The 19,150-nt window shown below is 42.8% G+C and overlaps 1 protein-coding gene across 1 annotated transcript; it reads left to right on the top strand.

Moving 5' to 3' along the window:
- Nucleotides 1-5,417: 5,417 nt before the first annotated feature.
- LOC115396822 (proline-rich transmembrane protein 1-like) lies at nt 5,418-14,997 on the top strand. Its single transcript, XM_030102866.1, has 3 exons — nt 5,418-5,651; nt 6,547-6,771; nt 14,255-14,997. Exons 1-3 carry the CDS (start codon nt 5,517-5,519, stop codon nt 14,414-14,416), a joined length of 522 nt encoding a protein of 173 aa, XP_029958726.1. The 5' UTR covers nt 5,418-5,516; the 3' UTR covers nt 14,417-14,997.
- The last annotated feature ends 4,153 nt before the right edge of the window (nt 14,998-19,150 follow it).

The following is a 19,150-nucleotide window of genomic DNA, read 5'->3' as shown; positions in this document are numbered from 1 at the left end:
GGTGTATAACTACAATTCCTCGACTTCTGCACTTAAGGCTACAGTTAACTTGATTGGGCATTCTTGCCGTCCCTGTAGCAAGTTAGCAACACGTGAATAACTATTCTTCCGATTACACTTTACACCTCTGCATTGGTTTGGATACTTTTTTTTAACTTTAGTTTTTTACACCAATTTAAACCAAGGTCAAGACTTGGTCTTGAGAGTTAAGGGCCTCAGTGATCAGATATATACTCGCTATAAAGTCCATGAAGGTCGCCATGTTTTGAAATTCTTCAGACCCAAGCAATACATTTGACTAGATCAGCGCTGGCGCCACACTTCACAGTGGAGTTTGCAGTCGCATTACTGGCGGCCATCTTGCTACAAGCAGCTTCCTGTTGGATCTGTATGCACAACGTCACCACTTCCTGAACTTCAGGAGGCTTCTTGTTTCCTGTCTTTCATGATAGGACGAGCTGATCACTGCAGGTGTGTCTGACCATTACTGTTGTGGTTACAGAGGTCAGAGACACCTGGATTATTCAGCTCGTCCTATCATCAAAGACAGGAAACAGGGAGCCTCCTGAAGTTCAGGAAGTGGTGAAGTTGTGCATAGAGTCCATAGAGTGATGTGCACAAAGCAATACCAATTTTCATTTTATTAGGTGAAACCACTGATTATTCATGACATTTGGAAAATTGGCAGGCGGCGCTGTGGAGTCATTTTGGCCCGTTCGCCATGTCTGAACCCAATGAAATATTTAAATGTTCACCAGTCCTGATTTTTGTGCCAAATTTGTTGAGTTTTAAAGCATGTTCAGACCCCCAAATGGCAGTGTAGCACATTTTAGTTTGCCAGGACCTCAGAGACACGCCCTGGAGCATACACCACCCTGTTCTCAGGACGTTATCACGAAGGGTTCAAGGTTGTTCTCACCAAAGCTGACGCTATTTAAAAAAAAAAAAAGCTTTAAAGAAAAAAAAAAAACATGATTTGGAGGAAACTGCTGATTTGGAGGAAACTGCTGAAGAGGAAACAAGAGCAGCTTCAACTGGAACTGGCCTTGGAAATAGTCGCCTCAACTGCTAAACTAGCTGCCTTAGTGAGTGACGATGGGAAAAGCACTGCGGCAAGTGCAAAGAACTAAGAACAAATCTTAATGAGAAAAAAAAATAACCTGAACCCCAATGCTCAGTCATTTAACAAGGTCAAAACAAACATCCATGAGCCAAATAAAATGATTGTTCATGCACAAAATAAACAAAGATAGCACAATAAATCAGTCAAATGTGGAGAAAATGCAACAGCATCAACTGCACACAACACAAGGCCTCAAAGCAGGTGTTGCATCAAAGTCAAGATAGCAGCTTGTCCGTTCTGTTTGAAAAACAAAATGAAATTACTGAACTTCTTGTCCAGCAGCAAAATCCAAAGTCAAATTCCAATCTTGGATGGAGTCCCCCTGTTTTTTCAAACCTTCATGAAAGCCTTTCAGCACTGTGTGGAGAGCAAAACTAGTCATACAGGAGATTGTAGTACCTCCATCAGTACACAAGAGGGCCACCAAGACTTGATACACAGCTGTCAACATGTGGCCCCAGACAAAGGACGTGGAAAAGCAATGGAGTTACTCTATGAGCATTTTGGCAATGAATTAAAAGGTGCTCATCTGGCCTGTGGTGAAGCCAGAGGATGTCCAAGGTCTGCCAGCCTGTTTATTGTTCCTCTGAGAAAGTTGCACAGCTATAGAAGACTTGGAAAATGTAAAGCAGCTGGATATGCCAGCAAATATGAGAGCTGTGTGAACTTCCATACAAGTTGAGAGACTGGTGGAGAACCAAAGCCAGTGACCTCTCTGAGTACAACAACCACACAGCCTGTTTTATGGACGTTGTGCTCTAAGAGACAAGCCTCCACCCAGAGCAAGAAACAGTTTTGCTAAAACTGTAATCATAGCCAGTCACAGTCCTCAAGTTTGATGAAGATGAAACTCGCAGGCACACGTTTAATTGGAACGTTTGTTCTGTGCAAAAGATCATGGAGTAGAAGAGCGCCCTCTGCTGGAAAAGAAGACACAGAAACATAAATTAAGCTTTCTGATGGAGAAAGAGGTGTGTGCTCTGGCTGCTTATGTTCACACCCAGAGGAAAATGCCTGTTTCTACAGGAAATATGGTCTCACAAGCTGAACTGCAGAAATGGACATATTTACATCTTGTATGTGATCAACAGATCCAAGCTGAGGTTGACTTATTCATCGGAACAAATTTTTCAAAGTTAATGGAGGCAGAGAAGTTATCAGCTGATCGCTGAGTGTAGCATGTCAGAGCATATGGAGGGTACTCTGTCCCCTGTGACGTGTCTCAACAAGGAGCTGAAGCATGAAGACCACTACGAGATGATAAGTGACTTCAGGAGAGAGAGTGTGTGTGGAGAGAGTGTCCTCCTTCAAGTTCCTGGAGACTGTCATCTCTGAGGACCTCACCTGGACTACCAACACATCAGCACTGGTTACCTAACAAGGTGCAGCAGAGACTCCACTTCCTTCGTGTTCTACGGAGAAACCACTTAGAGAGGAAGCTGCAGGTGTCCTTTCACCGTGCCATCACAGAACCTGTGCTGATGGACTGTGTGGCTGTTTGATTTGCTGCTTGCTCTGCCGCTGACACGGCCCTGCAGAGGGTGACCAGAACTGCTGAAAAAAAATCAGAGGATGCCCCCTGAACGTTGCCAGATCACGCTCCCTCAGCAGAGCAAAAAAACTTATAGAACTTATAAAACTTATGTGTTACTGTTTATTTTTATATGATACTTACTATTCATTAATGCCCTGAATGCACCGTGACATAGCAGCTGCTCTTAATTTCGTCATGCTCAAGTATGATGGAGCATAAAGCAGACAGTTCAGTTAAATTCAATTCAGTGGATGTAACACAAAATCCTAGCAGGATACCCTGGAAACAGATGGAATCTTCACTAAAGAAAGTCGAGTCAAACATCCCTGGATCCTGGAAAATGGATGGATGCACCGCTTTGGCTGGCCGACATAGAGGAGACAGAGCTTACACCAGCATCTTCCCAAATTCGGACGTACAACAGTTACCGGCAGTGCAAATGGCCTGCCAGAGGGTGACATTACAATTACTTGCACAGGATTTAATAAAATGTATGTTTCTCTGTGTCAATACGACCATTTCAAATAAGATTTGCTGAGTTTTGTTAATTTTTTTGTGTGATAACTCGCTTTCCTTTTAACAAATATTTTATTAAAAAATGATTTTATTACTGATAGTAATTTAGACAGTCTGCTTTTAACTGAGAGAAGGCTTGGCGCTGATGCACCTGTTATCCTCACCGAGGCTTCCCCGCCAAATTTAAGGTTTTATTTTCAACCAGACAGGGTAAGAGAGGTGGAAGGACTGCTTCTAGTTTGAGAAAGTCATTGAGGGTGTGTAAGAGGTCTGGAACAGTTTTCCATCATTTGAGCATTACGCCTTTGTTTTCAGCAGTCCCCCAATCACAGACCCCCTCATTACCGTAGCCTTTATATTAGTGAATTTTCAGAACTATCAATAATTAATTCCAAATATAACAGAATTTTAATAACTGATTATTTTGACTTACATATTGATAATATCTGGGACTCAATGTCCAGATTTTTTAAACCTTTTAAATTGTTTAGATTTTAACCAACACGTCACACAGCCGACTCACAACAGAGGACACACCCTGGACCTGGCTATAACCCACAGTCTGTCCATCAGTGTGTCCTCTGTTGTTGACCTGGCTGTGTCTGACCACTACTGTGTGTTTTTTTAACATCATCAGTTTTAACCAGCAGGAAGCCCCGGTGAGAACAGTGAGGAGACGCTGCCTAACTTCTGAAGCAGTTGTAGGTTTTATAGAAATCTCACACAGCACTTCTCCTGTAATTTTACCTGCACCCTGCGATTTTATTGTTGATGACTTTAACAGTAAACTGAAGTCCACCCTGGATTCAGTAACTCCACTTTTAACCAAAACAATCAAAGGGCAATCCAACCCCCCGTGGAGAAACAATGATAAAATCAGCAAATTGAAAATAAACTGCAGGAGTGCTGAAAGGAGGTGGAGGAAATCCAAGTTGACTGTACATCACCAGATTCTACATCAACAACTCAAAATTAACCATAATGCAGCTAAACAGGCTGGAACTTCCCATTCCTCTCAGCTCTTCTCAGAAAAAAAGAACCCCCGGTTCCTCTTCTCACTTCAAAATTTTAACTGGCACTAATTTTAATAAAGTTTTTAAGGCTCCAACAGACACTCTCTGTGAGAGCTTTGCAGACCACTTCAGAACTAAAATCAAGGACATCAGGTCCAGTGTTTTACCCCAACATCAGTGAACACAGCTGAACCGCTGTCCATGTCTGAGGAAACGTTGGACAGTTTTAACCTGGTTTTAATGCAAGGACTCCTGGTCCAGTTTTCTCCCAACCAACAACCTTCCTTTTAGATCCCATCCCCACACCACTTTAACATGTTTTTATGAATTATTTGAGGAGCAGTTTTTGAATATCACGAATTGCTCTGTACAGACGGGTGTTGAAACCTCTTCTGAAGAAGAGCAATCTAGATCCCAGCATTCTTAATAACTACAGACCTGTATCCAACGCACCGTTTTTAAGTAAAGTTTTAGAAAGCCTGGCTTTTAACCAAGGCAATAACTTTTGAATCACAAATAACATTTTAGATTGACGGTCTGGTTTTAGAGTTAACCACAGTACGGAGACGGCCCTTTTATGGATTTGAAATTACATCAGGTGGAATTTGGATAATAAAAAACCCAAAGTGTTGGTTCTACTGGACCTGGGTGCTGCTTTCGACACAGTGGACCATCACATTTTAATAAATAGACTGAGGCACCTGGTGGGTCTCTCTGGTACTGTTCTTCACTGGTTCAGTTCTTATCTCGCAGATCGATGTTTTTATGTGAGTATGGATACATGTCCCTCAGGAAAACATGAAATTAGATGTGGGGTTCCCCAAGGCTCAATTCTAGGTCCCATTCTTTTTAACCTCTAGACGCATTCCTGTGGGGGACGGCATCAGTTTTCACAGCTACGCTGATGATACTCAGCTGTACATCACTCTGTCCTCTAACTCCTCCTGCCATGCTCTGACTCCTCCTGCAGTGCTCTAACGCCTCCTGCCATGCTCTAACTCCTCCTGCCATGCTCTGACTCCTCCTGCCATGCTCTAACTCCTCCTGCCATGCTCTGACTCCTCCTGCAGTGCTCTAACTCCTCCTGCCATGCTCTGACTCCTCCTGCCATGCTCTGACTCCTCCTGCCATGCTCTGACTCCTCCTGCAGTGCTCTAACTCCTCCTGCCATGCTCTAACTCCTCCTGCCATGCTCTGACTCCTCCTGCAGTGCTCTAACGCCTCCTGTGCTCCTCACATGACCCAGCACTGTCAGTCCACCAGCAGCAGCAGGGCAGTAACTGAAGAAGGAATCAGGATAGTCTAAGCTCAAAGAAGAAGGATTAAAGTCATGGATCCAGAAAAGACACCGATAGCTTATTCTGAAGAGAAGTCAGCTATGGGACATCCCTCCATGGGGCAGGCCCCCGCCCCACCGCCGTACCAAGACCACCCACAGGCTCAGCCTGGCCTGGGCTCCCCGCAGGTATTGATCCACTTCATACTGACTGATCACAGTCATTTGAATTATTCAGTTTAAAGATCTCTACCTGTTACCTTTTGCTTCTTTCTTTTTTCTGTATTATGGATCTTATTCCAATATATTATCATTTTTTAAGTATAACACATCAATTACCTATTATTACTCATTTTTTATTTAAACTATGAAACTATGTTAAGTGAACATGTGAGGTCTGATGATTTAAAGAACTTAAATTGAGAAAAAAAAACTGTTGCTTCAAATGGGAGCCTGAATATCAATTTAACCATTTCCATATAAATAAACACCAGAAGGGGAGGCTGAGGAATGTTAGAATCGAACACAAGAGACAATCATGAATCCAAACAGCCAAGCTCTTTTTTGATTACCAACACTGATAACTGTGGCAAAAACTGGGAAACAATGTTTATACACAGACACAAATGGGAAATTTTCCTCCTTATCAGACAGTATTTGAACACTACAATATTTGGAGATGTATTTTCATTTTTTTGAAAATTTGAATAAAATACAACATTTTCAACAATACCCTAAAGGTTGAAAAGAATTGCAGTGACTGTTGTTTCAACTTGATATCAGTCTATGTTGATATCGTGTTAACCACGTTGTGTTTTCTTAACGACTGCTGGATGAAACCTGATGTGAAAACTAATGATTTGATGGTAAGTCTGCTGACACTAAAACAACTGAGTCAGATGAAGATTATCCCACCCTTCCTCTTTTGTTTGCAGTAAAAGTTGTTATAAAAGCTAATGTAAAACTTGTTGCCCAATTTGGCAGTTTGAGACGTCTCAAATGCTTCTTTGACTTTTCCTTGCCTTCACTCTGTTTCATCTTTGCGTCATGTGACGTTGTAAACTGAGCCTTATCTTTCCCGCAGGGATACTGTTATCAGCAGTACGTCGGAGGATACGGCCAGCAGGCGCCGTACGTTGTGGGTCAGCAGTACCAGGCACATCCGGGCGCCGTCACCATCCAGCCGACCGTGTACGTGACCGCCAGCCCTCTGGCCAACCCCGTCAACGACTACCTGTGTTACTCCATCTTCACCATGATCTGCTGCTGCATGCCCCTGGGAATCGCTGCCCTCATCTACTCCCTCTCAGTGAGTCCGCTGAACTTACTCACCTGCTGGTGAAGTGAATGAAAGGACATGAAGCAAATATTTTTACTACTGAATCTAACGCAGTTATCATACAGAAATACTGCAGCAGTGCAAAGGATGGGCGTGTCTCTTCCTATCTGCTGATTCCAGTCACGATAAGGGAACATAGGACACAAAGAAACTTCTGGGTGATCATGATTTCTGAAACATGAAGTGAAAATGACTGTGCCCTCTGAGAAAGTTGTTTCTCAGTCCCAATTTCCCTCTTTAATAATTCACTTCACATGTGGAGCGTTCGTAAATATTGCCAGAAAGGGTGGAGACCAGTGAGAAAATGGAGGAGATATCAGGTGATTACTGCACAGCTCGTCCTGACTGTGCTGACGAGACTGAAACACTTCAGTGATGGAGGTTAAAATGTGCTGATGTGATGCTTTGTGTTTGTTCATATTAGAGGTTCTAATGCAAGAGCTTGCAATTCTTTATGAATGTGAGTTTTATCTGTCATCCCAATATGTAGCAGATAATTCCCAGGAGTTTATAAGGTAAAAAATAGCTCCTACTTTTTAACATCTAGTTTTTTTGTTTTCGAGAACATTTCGGAGGAAAAAACAAAAAGATTGGTTTGTCCTGGAAAATTTGAGGCTTTTAGCTGTGTTCAAAGTGAGCTGCAAAAAGATTTTTTGTGGGATTGTTCTGAATTTATGTGGTTATTTGTATTATAACAGGTGTCAAACACATTTCACATGCCAGTGTCATCTTGAGTGAGCCGGACTGGTAAAATAATGATGACAATGTCAATACTTCTAAGCATTAACTATTAAAAACTAACCAAATAATCAACATAAAGCCATTTTTTAATGAAACTCTGCTAGTTTTCTCTGTGAGATGAAGAGGAGGATTGATTTAGTGCAGATGGAGACCTGTGGGTGAGCACCTATACCTGCTTACACACTAATCACTTTACGCTGGGTAGTTTTTATTAAATCTGACCACGAAAGGCAGAGATTCATTGAGTATCTGCTGCTGCTGCAGCTGGATTAACTGGGCCGAGCATGAGCTCTCCGCTCTGTGATGGAGAAGGACACCAGCACCTTCAGAAAGTGGAGTGTGATGGCCGTTTGTATTGGTCAACCAAGTTTTGATTATTTTGAAAACAGTTTTTGCTCGAACAGTAACGAAATTCACAGAAAAAAACCCTATGAAATTAAACTGCCGACACACCTTTTCAATTCATACCTATGTATGGCAACAAGAAGCTCATTAAACTTTGTAATTGTCAAATACTTGCTGTTACATACCATGTGGGTCACAGTGTGGAAGGATGACAACTGCCCATGGCATAACTTCTATAGCAGCAGATGCCTTCCTCTCTATTTTTAGAGCGTTCACAATTAGTGTCCTTTCTTTACCTCGACACAATACGAATGCAGCTTCACCCTGCACTCTGCGCATCGCCGTTTTGTTGTCTTATTGGTGAAATTAGAGGACAGGAGTGGGATCCTTTTACTGACAGGATTGGAGGGAACATCCCAAAACCCATTAAAGAAGGCAGCGATTCCTGGTTTATCACCAGTGGGCCTTTCGACCGGCGTCAGTCTGCAGTCGTCACTCATAGCTTCCCCTAATGGCAGCTGCTTTTCAAACGCAGTGTGTTTATTCTGCAGGGGGGCTGCAGGATATCGACTGAAAGATTCACGAACGCTCATGACTCTCTCTGAGGTTGGGTAGTGAATCATTCTGAAGGTTTTGTGAAGGAGACGCCGTTGTGGTTTGGCGTCTTCGCAAGTGGTAAATCTGAAACCTGAGCAAAGTTTAATAGGTCGCATTAGACCTTTACAATCAGTGTTTTCCATTGGTTGAAGCTTGAAAATGCTTTGAGGCCGCGGTTACGTGACGAAATCTCAAGTGAAAGCTCATTGTGTTTCACATTCATACAGAAATATTTAGAAAATGATGCTTGTTTCAAAAAGTAGTGTTTTCAGTGACTCCAAGCATTATTGTAGTGCAAACGGACACAAGTCCATGATTCACATCCACTCCATTTAAAATGCAACCACAGACTAGCTGAAGAAGCTACGAAAGCCTCAGAACTACTTATCCCAGAGAGATCAAGCATTAAAAACAGTGCTTAGAATTTTGATTGATTTTTTTTTTTTTTTTTTAATGAAACATTACATGAGGAACAGAGGTAATTACTGAGAACCTTCCCCTCCACAAATACATCATTTTGTGGTCTTGGTTGAATTTGCATCGTTTGCTCGGTGCATTAGTGGGTCGTCTCTCTGGCCTGCTCTCACAGCCTGCAGGAGTGGTTTTAGAGGGTGTGACTTCCTCTCGCTGTCAGCTGGGATCAACTCCAGCATGGAGGGATGAATATGTATTTTCAGTTAAACTGTATCATCCTCAAAAAGAGAGACAAATAACAGTAATGTGTCCACAGCGGTGCATCTGCTGTATCGACTTTTACGTTGACATAATAGTTTCCAGGCTGTATTTATTTACACATTGAACATGTAGATAACGCTAAATTTGTATATTTCAACTTAAGGTCGTTCAACTCTGCAGAAAGCTCGAACGCCGTCTGTGATTGTGGTTACACTGTGTGACTAGATGAGAGAAACCAGAGGACGCCAGGTAGAAAATGATCACAGCAGCACCAGCCTGCAGCTACACAGACATGGCCGTCATCAATCCCATCTTTAAATCTCATGGTGGTATGTGGTAATCACTGTGTTTGCCCAGCACTCATGTACTGTATATGGTTTAACCAATGGGGCCCATTGTTCATTTATCCATGTTCAGCCCATGGGAAACCTTACGTCTGCAGATTTGAATCCATACGGGTTTGATTGTGTTTTCTCATAACCCATTCAGTCAGTTCATGAGGGATTGTGCTGTGCTGCTCATTCTACGTAGGTGCAAACTTTCCCCATTACTGACCCTGCCTTTGAGTGTCCAGAAAAGCGCTATATAAAACCAATGCATTATCATTATTATTATTATCTAAAGAAGACCCAATAACATCAGCCCACATTGGTGGACCTGTCAGTTTGCCCATTTTCCCAGATAGACCCTTCATTTTCAGCAGATGCCCACAGTGTGTCTGAGCCATAAACCACCTGGAGCCCACAGATGGATATTAGCTGGGCTATCATCAATGCCTTCAGACTCGCTTCACGTATTTTCATTCATGCTAAAGCTATAAATCGTGGTTCTCTTCAACAAAGGAAAGTCTGGCTTGAGGTTGTCCTGCAGAAAATTGTGTCACATCCTGTTTTTGCTCTAACAGTTCCAGACAGCGTATTGATAGTTGCTCCACTTTCGTTAGTGTTGCTTCATTTGTTCCTCTTCATTTCCAGAAGACTTGTCATATGAAGACTCTGCAGCAGCTGAGTGAATGGACTGACTGTGTCTGAAGGGTTTTTTTTTTTTAATTTGTTTTTGAAGAGGCAGATTTTCCAGGAAGTTTTGCTTGATGAGCTACTCGCCCTCGCATTCACATCAGAATCAGCCACTTTGTGCTGAAACTCACACAGACAGGAAGTGACAAGAAATAGCACAGATGTTTCCCCTGAGAAGCTGTATGGAAGCTTGACGTTGTGGTCCAGTTTTGTTGTGTTGTGGGACATTTTGAAGAAAACCGTGACGTACTGAGCGTGAAGTATCGAGCGGAGCCTCCGGTCAGCTGATCAGCTGCTGCTGGAGGTACCGAGGTCCAGACGGAAGCTCAGAGGGGACGGAGCCTTTTCTCTCGCTGCCCTGATGCTGTAGAACGAATTACCTCATAACACATTTTCATTCATGGACTTTCAACCCAGCTTGAGACTCTGCTCCTGCTTTTATTAGTAGATAGATATATCGATAGATCTTTATTGTCACTATAAAAACTTGTTAGGCAACAGGTATGTACAGTGAAATATTGTTTGGCATCCTCTATGGCAGCGTGAGGACATTATAAAAACATATATACATATATAAAATAAATATAACAAAGAGCAAACATGACATGGTGTGCAATGCAATGCAGCGAGCTGACAGGTAAATGCACACATGTAAAGTGACTCTGTGCTATATGGGTGGCTGGGGGGGGAGCTGCAGTTTTTATTGTTTTATTGTATTTTATCTCGTACTTTATGTTTTTATGCCGATTTACTATATGTACAGCACTTGTGTTCACCTGAGCAGAGTTGAGCTGAGTTGAGTTGACCTGAGTGTTGTTGAGTTGAGGAAAGGACCCCAGCGTTTGTTCTGTCTTTCCTTCTCCATATTGTCTCAGCATCTTGATGTCACTTTTTTCTCAAGCGTCATTGAATCTGTTTTATACATTTCGCTGGTTTCCTGATTGGGAAACCTTTAACTTAAAGAAAGGAAGTCCCTCAAGCAAACAAATGGGCGCGTCTCTGATCGCAGAGTCACAGCTGCAGCTCCGTCGAGCTCCGTTTCCAGCGATGTGTCCCGTTCCCATTTCTGTTGACATGTTCGTGGTTCTTTTTTTCTCTCCCTCTCTCTGTTAATCGTGTTCAGTGAGTCTGTGAGGACCGGTCGATATACCGCGTATACTGCCCTGTGTTTTAAATGTCTGTGAGCTGTTGCATGCCCTCTCCTATTATTCTAAAACAATAATAGGATCAGAAGCACTGTTATTTCCTCTCTCGGCTGATTGTCTCAGTCACTGTGATCACACAGATCTCACAGATCACACAGCACTTGCGTAGCACGGGTTATCACGCCACGATGAGGACGTAATCAGTGCAGTTGCAAGAAAACTTTGCTATAAACCCCATTTCCTCTGCCTCCCAGAGAGGGACGGGGAAGGATGTATTGCCCGTTAAGAGTCTGTTGTTTTGCAGAGATCGATGGGAGTCAGTTACTGTGCTCCCACTGTATTCCCTCATGACATTAGCTGGAGTGAGATGGAGCCTGGAGGGCAAAGCACAGATGAGATTAGTGGGAGGAAGAAGAGAAGGCGACTGAGATTTGGATAAAGGAAGAAAAAAAATCTTGTTTTGTTTTTGGGCCTTTTAGCCTTTGAGTCAGATGTAAACATTTCTTCTTAAGTGTTGGGATGGAATTTTATTGACCCCTGCGTCTCTCGCTGCGGCCTGGAGGTCACGAGTCCCTCATTTAGAAGCAGAACGTCAAAGGAGGACATAAACATTCGCAAGAGCAGAACAAGCATACGTCAATAAAATTCTACCATACTGTCAAACTGGAGTTTGGGGTTTTTTTCACTGGAAGGCTGCAACCAAATAGAGCACAAACAGACAGGAAGTTGTGAGGGATGAAATCTTTATCATCGTCTCTCTCCGGCACGCAAGATGGAGGAGAGAGGAAGTGACACCCTGAACAAGGCCAGGCTCTTCCTGAAACAATCCTACAGAAACATTTCTACAATAATAGAATTTAAAATAAAGCAAGTGTAAGGCGGTTATGTCTCAGAATGTGTGGAGTTCTGTGGTGGAGTCAGGATGAGAGCCGGGGACCGAAAACAAGCGAACAAAGCAGACCTTTTTGTGGCGGATCCAGCCCGTTTGGTCTCCTCAGCAGCGAGGCGGGCCGTGAGGGCGCCATCAATCCGTCCTTTGTTTCCCCAGAGAGAGACCCTCTCCTCACAGCTGAGCTGTGGAAACATCCAGACAGTCCCTGGAAGGAAGGAGCTGTTCTGCTGCTGAATGCTTGACTTGTAGCTTAATACACTTCATATTTGCGCGATGAGATTATTTCCTCATCCGGGATAAATAGATGAGAGCACCAAAGTGTCCAAATCGTTCCAAAATGTCATTTCTGTATTTCTAAATCAATACCAGCATTTTTTTTTTTCAGGTGGCGCAGTGAGAGTGAGCCTCGCTCTTTCATCGGCCATATTCAGTTCTGCTCTGGACAGTTTTCTCACCGGTATCAGCCCTCTGGCGCGCTCACACTCGATTCCTCCCCACAGAGATCGATTTCAAGCAGAGCGACAGGCACAGCTCATGATGCTGAACAGAGTTATGGACGGACAATTAGGCCTCAGCTGGAGGAGAGAGCCAGTCCACAAAAGGCCCCGAAATTAAATTAGCCTGAAATTTCCCAGTCTGCATAATGTCAGTGATCGCTCTCCGATTGATGTTTGGAACTCAGCCAAACACACTGAATTCAGAGACGATGAAATGGGTTTGGGTTGTCTTTGTTTGAGTGGCAGTTAAAAATGTGCAGTCAGCGCCACTGAAGTTCCCTGTTTTTGTCATAGTAGTTGTCGCCGTGTGGTCTGGTGTTGTCCTGGCGTGTTTAACTATCTAATGCCCAGGAGTTACCGTGTGGTGTCTCTGGAGAAGGAGTCTCTTGTCTACGTTTGTTTGGATGCAATCTAAGCAAATGTAAATGGTATAATACAGTGGTGTCAAGCATAAGGTCCGAGGGTCAAAAGCAGTCCTCAAGAGGCACCGTTCCAACCGAACCGCCATGATAGTCAGCATGATAATCAGAGTACATTATGACGTGCAGACACTCTCAGTCATTTTCTGAATCTGAGGTCTGCGTCACAGTGATCGCTCCATCATTTGCCATGACTGAAAGTAATGGGGATACAAGATCGTAAACAACAGATTGACAAGAGGAAATAGATGCCTTCCAGGGAGTGTTGGCTTTGGTTTTTAACTTTATGTTCATGGTTTAATATTTGATGAGGCTGATAGGTTAAGTCATAAAATAACATAAAGAACAGTAAACCTGCCGGAATCTTCTTCCTTTTTTTGCGTTCCTGGTTGTTTTAGAATAATTGGATCAAAGTAGTCATGATCCAGTCACATTTTTCTTCTATCAAATCCTCTTTTCTTACTGGATTGTCCACTTTTCTCCAGGGAGCAGCAAATGCAGCAACAAAGGCAATAATTGGGCGTGGTGATTTGTCTAGGTTAGATTGTTAAGCAGAATCAGTAAAGGCAGGATTTGACCTGGACTCTGTGGTTCAGCGAGCACTGTGTGGAAAACAACAGGATGTTTGACTTCTCAGGCAGGTTCCTGAGGCAAACATTGCTTTGGAAACTCATTAATTACAGACGAATCACCAGGAGTGTTTACGTCCTGTGGCAAACAGCAGCTCTGTGAGTTCCACAGTCCAAAGTCCTTCCACTGTCTGTCAGCTTGTATTTCAGAGGCCAAGAGGTTAAGAAATATCTCTTCTTGTGCCATGCACGAAGAAAAACGGCTGATTGAACCAGAATTGTCTTTAAAACCGGTTACAGCGTTTATTTTGTGGAGCAGACATGCTGAGCTGTCTCTCACATGAGCCATGTAACTTTTATTGACATTTTCATCACCTGTACTCTGCCCCGCATGGAAGAGAAATCGTGAAGTTTAAATTTAAAGGTTTCTGCAGCACTACTGTACCAGTCCTGAGTGTGGCTCCTGAGCTAAAATGTGTTTGACACCCCTACCAGACAGGATTTATACAGTTATGCTGTTTTTTTGAGCCGCAGTTTTTCTCCCTCTCACCTTTCAGGCCCGTGACGCCAATTTCAGCGGGAACCTGGCCGTGGCGGAGCGGAGCAGCAGGACAGCCAGGATGCTGAACCATATCGGTCTGGGAATCGGACTCGGAGTCATCATCCTTTCCATTGTCTATATAGTGGTTGTTGCAGGTGTGATCGCCAGTCATAATTGAGACGGGCGTCCGGCAGAGAGCAGAGTCTCTCCACATGAACAACCGACACATCGTCAGAGGTGTTTCTTTTACCTGTTTTGTTTCTGATTTGCTTCCTGTATATCACCACACAGCGATAATCCAGCTGTGTTTGACATAACGTGATTTCAGTTTAAATGAGACACTTTAAGTGTGACACAGACCACTCATTAGTTGGGCCTCTATTGAAATTTTTCATGTGGGATTACAATTTGTTCAGTGTACTGAGTGAACTTCAGTGTTGAAGGTGATGAAACAGTAAAAAATGGCATGTAAAAACTTACCAAGAAGAATATTTTAAAAACAATAATAATGATGAGGATGGAATGAATGTGGTTTCAGGTTTGTGAATTCAAAACATAAAAAAGTGAGCCAGTTTATCATCGAGTGTTTGTGACGTGCATCTTTTCACCAAATCAGAGTCGGAGTCGTCCTGCGTTGAAATCTGCGCTGTTATTTCTGTCGGGTATGTTTCTTTTTTTGTTGACTTTTAGCAAAGCCGAGAGGAAGAGGAAAGCTTTTATATTCAGTTTCTTTATAAATAAAGTCCATGAGTGAAATCATGTCTTTGTGCAGCGTGTGTTTGTTGGTAGGACGGACTGTGTGTGATGATTGTTACCTTGCTGCTACAGGCAGGCCGGTGAAGTAGAAGGATCAGCACCGCGCATCTCTTTATGGTCGAATGATCTGTTTATTTTTACTCTATACTATTTAACTTTGAATATGACAAAAGACCTGACATTATATAGTCTGCAGTGGTCCTCCTTCCCTTTATAAACCCTCAGAGAGTTTTGAGACAACTGATTTTGAACATAAGATCATTTAATTGGTTAATTCTTGTCACTTTGTTGAGTGTTTCCCTTGTTCTGTTTCTGCAAACAGCCTTGAAGTCGCTGTAAGAGGACTGAGGGTGGACTCATTCCAGAAAGCACAAATCAAAAACAAACTTTGGAAGCAGCAGTGCAGCAGACTCTGGCCTGCAATAAGCAATAAACACTGTAACCGGGTCAGACGGCCAGCTGTAAAGCACTTTGCGGCTTGACTCCAAGGTGGTGAAACAATCTTTTATGACGTGATGAGTCTCTTATCTGTCAGGCAGTTTGATAGATGAATACAGGCCTCCAATGCCGCCTTTCCACTGACGGTACAGGAGCCGCTGGACTCGACCAGCATTTTTTGTCCGTTTTCCCTGAGAAAAACCACCTGTGGTACCCAGTACTACTTTTTTTTTTTTTGATGTCTTCAGAAAAGCAGTAGCTCTCTGATCAATTCAATTTTCACAGCGATCATCAGATCACTGCAGTGTTGTGAAACTTAAAAAAAAAACATAATAAACTGAAGACCGACGGTACTACAGCTCAGTGAAGGAACAGCCGCAGTGTTTATGTTTGAGTTTAGTTGTGCTGAAATTGACGTCATGGCAGAATGGTGCAGCGTCCAGGGAGTACCGCAGAGAAGACGCTCCCTAAAACACAGAGTGCAGTGGAGACGAAATCATCAGAGGAACGCAGCGTAAGATACCATCGCAGCTGGAGGACGAGTGAATCCTCCGGTTGTTTTGGCCCTTTAGTTTGGCTGAGTGGAAAGCAGAACGTGTTTAACACCAGTGTCTTCCAGTGAAGGTCATTTTACGTCAACGTTAGAAACGTTTCTACTCTCTGATCTCCTGTTCGGAGCCTTTCTCAATCCCATCTCTACAGTTGGGAATTTCTCATGTTGCACAAAGTCGGAAGTAAAAGAACGGTTTCAGCACAATTGTGATGGGAGAGAGAGGGGAGGTCCGGTCTGCAGAAAAAGTCACATGTTTAGGGGTCACTGAGGGTGTGTGTACACACACACACACACACACACACACACACACACACACTACACCTCTGACAGTAAATGTTCAACCCTCAGTTCCTCATTCCTCCTGACCTCCACTGTCATCATTATTTCACTTTTTGGTTTTTTTTCTTTCTTTAAATTCTTCGATCTTCTTTGTCTCCTCACAGTTTCTGTTTATTCATGTTATCTGCTGGTTTCTTCATGTCCGGGTTGTTTTGTGTTAACCTTTCAGAGCTCAACACAAACAGAGGAGAACAGGCTTCAGCTCCATTCAGTTTAATTTAGATACACAGTCATTTCAGCCCAGCAAAGAAAAACCCAGCAATTCTATATGAGAAGACGAGACACAAGGAAAACCTTTTTAACAGGAGGGAACCTGCAGAGCCAGACTCAGAGATGACAGCTCTCTGTTCCAGTCCGGAGACAGAAAAGGAACGACACACAGTGAGGTGGGATTCAAACATCGGTCCAGGCACGGGTGAGGGACTCTCCATTCGATTCGGCAGCCAGAGATCCAACAGCCGCAGACAATGTTGCAGCTTGTAGTGTTTTGGATTTTCTTGGAAACAGTAATCGAGAGTCCTGGAAGAAGGAGGGCAGAGGAGGAGAGGGGAGGAACTGATAAACAGCACTTCAATTCGAGTAGAGCGAGACAGCGCTGGAGCAAAGTCCAGTCTGGACATAAAAGGCAAAGTTTATTCAACTGCATTTTGAGAGAGTAAACAGAAAGTTTTCGTGTTTCATATAGTTAACAGAACCAGATGATACAGTCTGCGTAAAGTCTACATGTACATTAAACATGCTGCAGTGGAAGATATGAGAAGAGCGGGGAGGCAGAGCAGAGCTGTGAGACAATATAACCGGACGAGGAGGAAGAAATGTTGATCGATCGATTCCAGTCGTTCTGCTGCAGTCACCAGATGATGAGTCCTGAATACTTGTGTGTTGATTTCACCTTATTTTTTTGCCCTATTTTTTCCAGCTCTGTGTTTCAGTGACTGCGTTGCTTTTGTTTGTGAGCATTAAAAAAACAAAACAAAAGAAAACCTCTGCAGGCCTGGATCAGCTGCTCCTGGAATCCGTCTGATATTTACCCCACTAACTCAGGACAGGCTCTGTGACGGCAGAAAAACTTCACAACATTTGCAAGACAAATATTTTACATCTTCCACCTGGTGCAATGAGCTGCAATGTTCAGGACGTCGGGAAGAATCTCAGCATTACCAAAGTGCTTCAGGGCTCATTTCCTCCCACAGGTCTCCTGACATATTCAGGTTCATTTCAGTTTCTCATCTCTTCTGAAATATCTGGTCAAAATCACCGATAGGTTTCCTGTCCCTTTGCTTCAGCTGCACTGAGCCTGCAGAGGATCTGACATGGTTTTTTTTTACTGCTGACAGGGATGTGAAATGGGCTCAAGTTGCTCTACTCAGTGGATACTGATTTCCACTGAGCTAACAGAGCAGCGTCGCTGCAGCCCCACGCTAGCAGAGTCAGTCAAACTCCCTGAATGTCTCAACAGTGGAAATACGGTCCCGGACGTGACGCCGTGCAATCCCCGCACAGCTGGAGTCAGTCAGAGTTCAACCGGTTGCAAAGAAAGTTTTGTAGCTCAAGATTCTGTAAAACAATGCAGAATCAGAGAGATATCAGCTTTCATCAGTATAAACATGGATTCATTCCAGCAGCTTGGCAGTTGCTGTTCTGTATCTCTTTGCTCCGTTACTTCCGCAATGCTTCTCTTCACTGGATCATATCTTATTAAAACGATAACACCATCGTGTCTCCATCCATCACAGAGAGCAACCTCCTCCTGCTCCACCATGACATGAAACATTCCCTCTCGCTTCCTCGTTTCCTTCAGCCTGATTCAGGCTTTCAGCAGAGATGTGAGGTTCAGGTTACACCAGGGCTCGTTTCGTGGATATTGATTCCCAGTTAGGAAGAATCCACGGAGCTGATAGAGCGGGCTGCTACACAACAGCACAGAGGAAGGAGGAGAAGACAGAGGCTGTATATGTAAATAGAGCAGCGAAGGTTTGGCTGAGCAGCTGTTTAAACATCACAGCAGCTCATGGTTTATTGTGTGTGTGTGTTTCCGAATGAATAGCACTTAACAATTAAGGACAATAAGAAATGTAAATAAAAGAAATATATTGTGTTATTTCCATGTTGGGACCTGAAAATGAACTAAAATAGCTGTAATCTGTTCTTCAGCCAGAGAGATTTGACACAATCCCGCCACGAACCGCAGTGTCTATTAAATCCAGAAGAAAGACACTAAATACAGAGCAGCAAGAGTTATGCAGTCATTACTGATTGTTTTGGTTGGTAAGGTGAAATTTGAATTTTAATTATCTCTGTGTCTTTCATGAACGTTGAATACTTCAAATTATTTTCCTTGATAACTGTGTCAGGTCATTTTGACTTGGTTTTCTGTTCAAGAAAACAATTTAAGCAGAAATGATTAAATAAAAGTATGTAGGAAAGTATTTAATAGTGACAGGTCAGTGGAACTGATACACACCCTTAAACTCGCTTCAAGACAAGTCCTGTTTTTTTTTTGTTTTTTTGTTTTTTTTTTAACCATATTTTGGTTTGTTTCCAGAGGTGGAAAAAAATACTGAAATACTGTATTGTAATTGAGTAAATGTGTCTTTACTTAGCTGAAATTCCACTACACTGACAGTAAAAATAGTCATCTAAAAATTTACTTCAATAAAAGTAAAAAGTAGTCTATTTAAAATTTGCTTTGAGTAAAATGGATAGCTTGACGGAGGTCACTCCACCTTGTTTTTTTTTTAAAAAAAACAGACGAGTCATAAATTCAATCTAACGGTTGTTTTTAAGCAACTTTTATTCCAGATAATAATTAGGACCTGTCAGAAA

Source organism: Salarias fasciatus, chromosome 11 (genome assembly GCF_902148845.1).
Source record: "Salarias fasciatus chromosome 11, fSalaFa1.1, whole genome shotgun sequence".
Taxonomy (NCBI): domain Eukaryota; kingdom Metazoa; phylum Chordata; class Actinopteri; order Blenniiformes; family Blenniidae; genus Salarias; species Salarias fasciatus.
Note: the sequence above shows the minus strand (reverse complement) of the source record. Positions and strands in the feature narration are given on the sequence as shown.

Excerpts from the sequence above, each read along its gene's own strand:
- LOC115396822 (XM_030102866.1), top strand. The coding sequence starts at position 5,517 with ATGGATCCAGAAAAGACACCGATAGCTTATTCTGAAGAGAAGTCAGCT. Across the intron at positions 5,652-6,546 it reads CTGGCCTGGGCTCCCCGCAG|GGATACTGTTATCAGCAGTA; the intron begins GTATTGATCCAC and ends TCTTTCCCGCAG. Across the intron at positions 6,772-14,254 it reads CCCTCATCTACTCCCTCTCA|GCCCGTGACGCCAATTTCAG; the intron begins GTGAGTCCGCTG and ends CTCACCTTTCAG.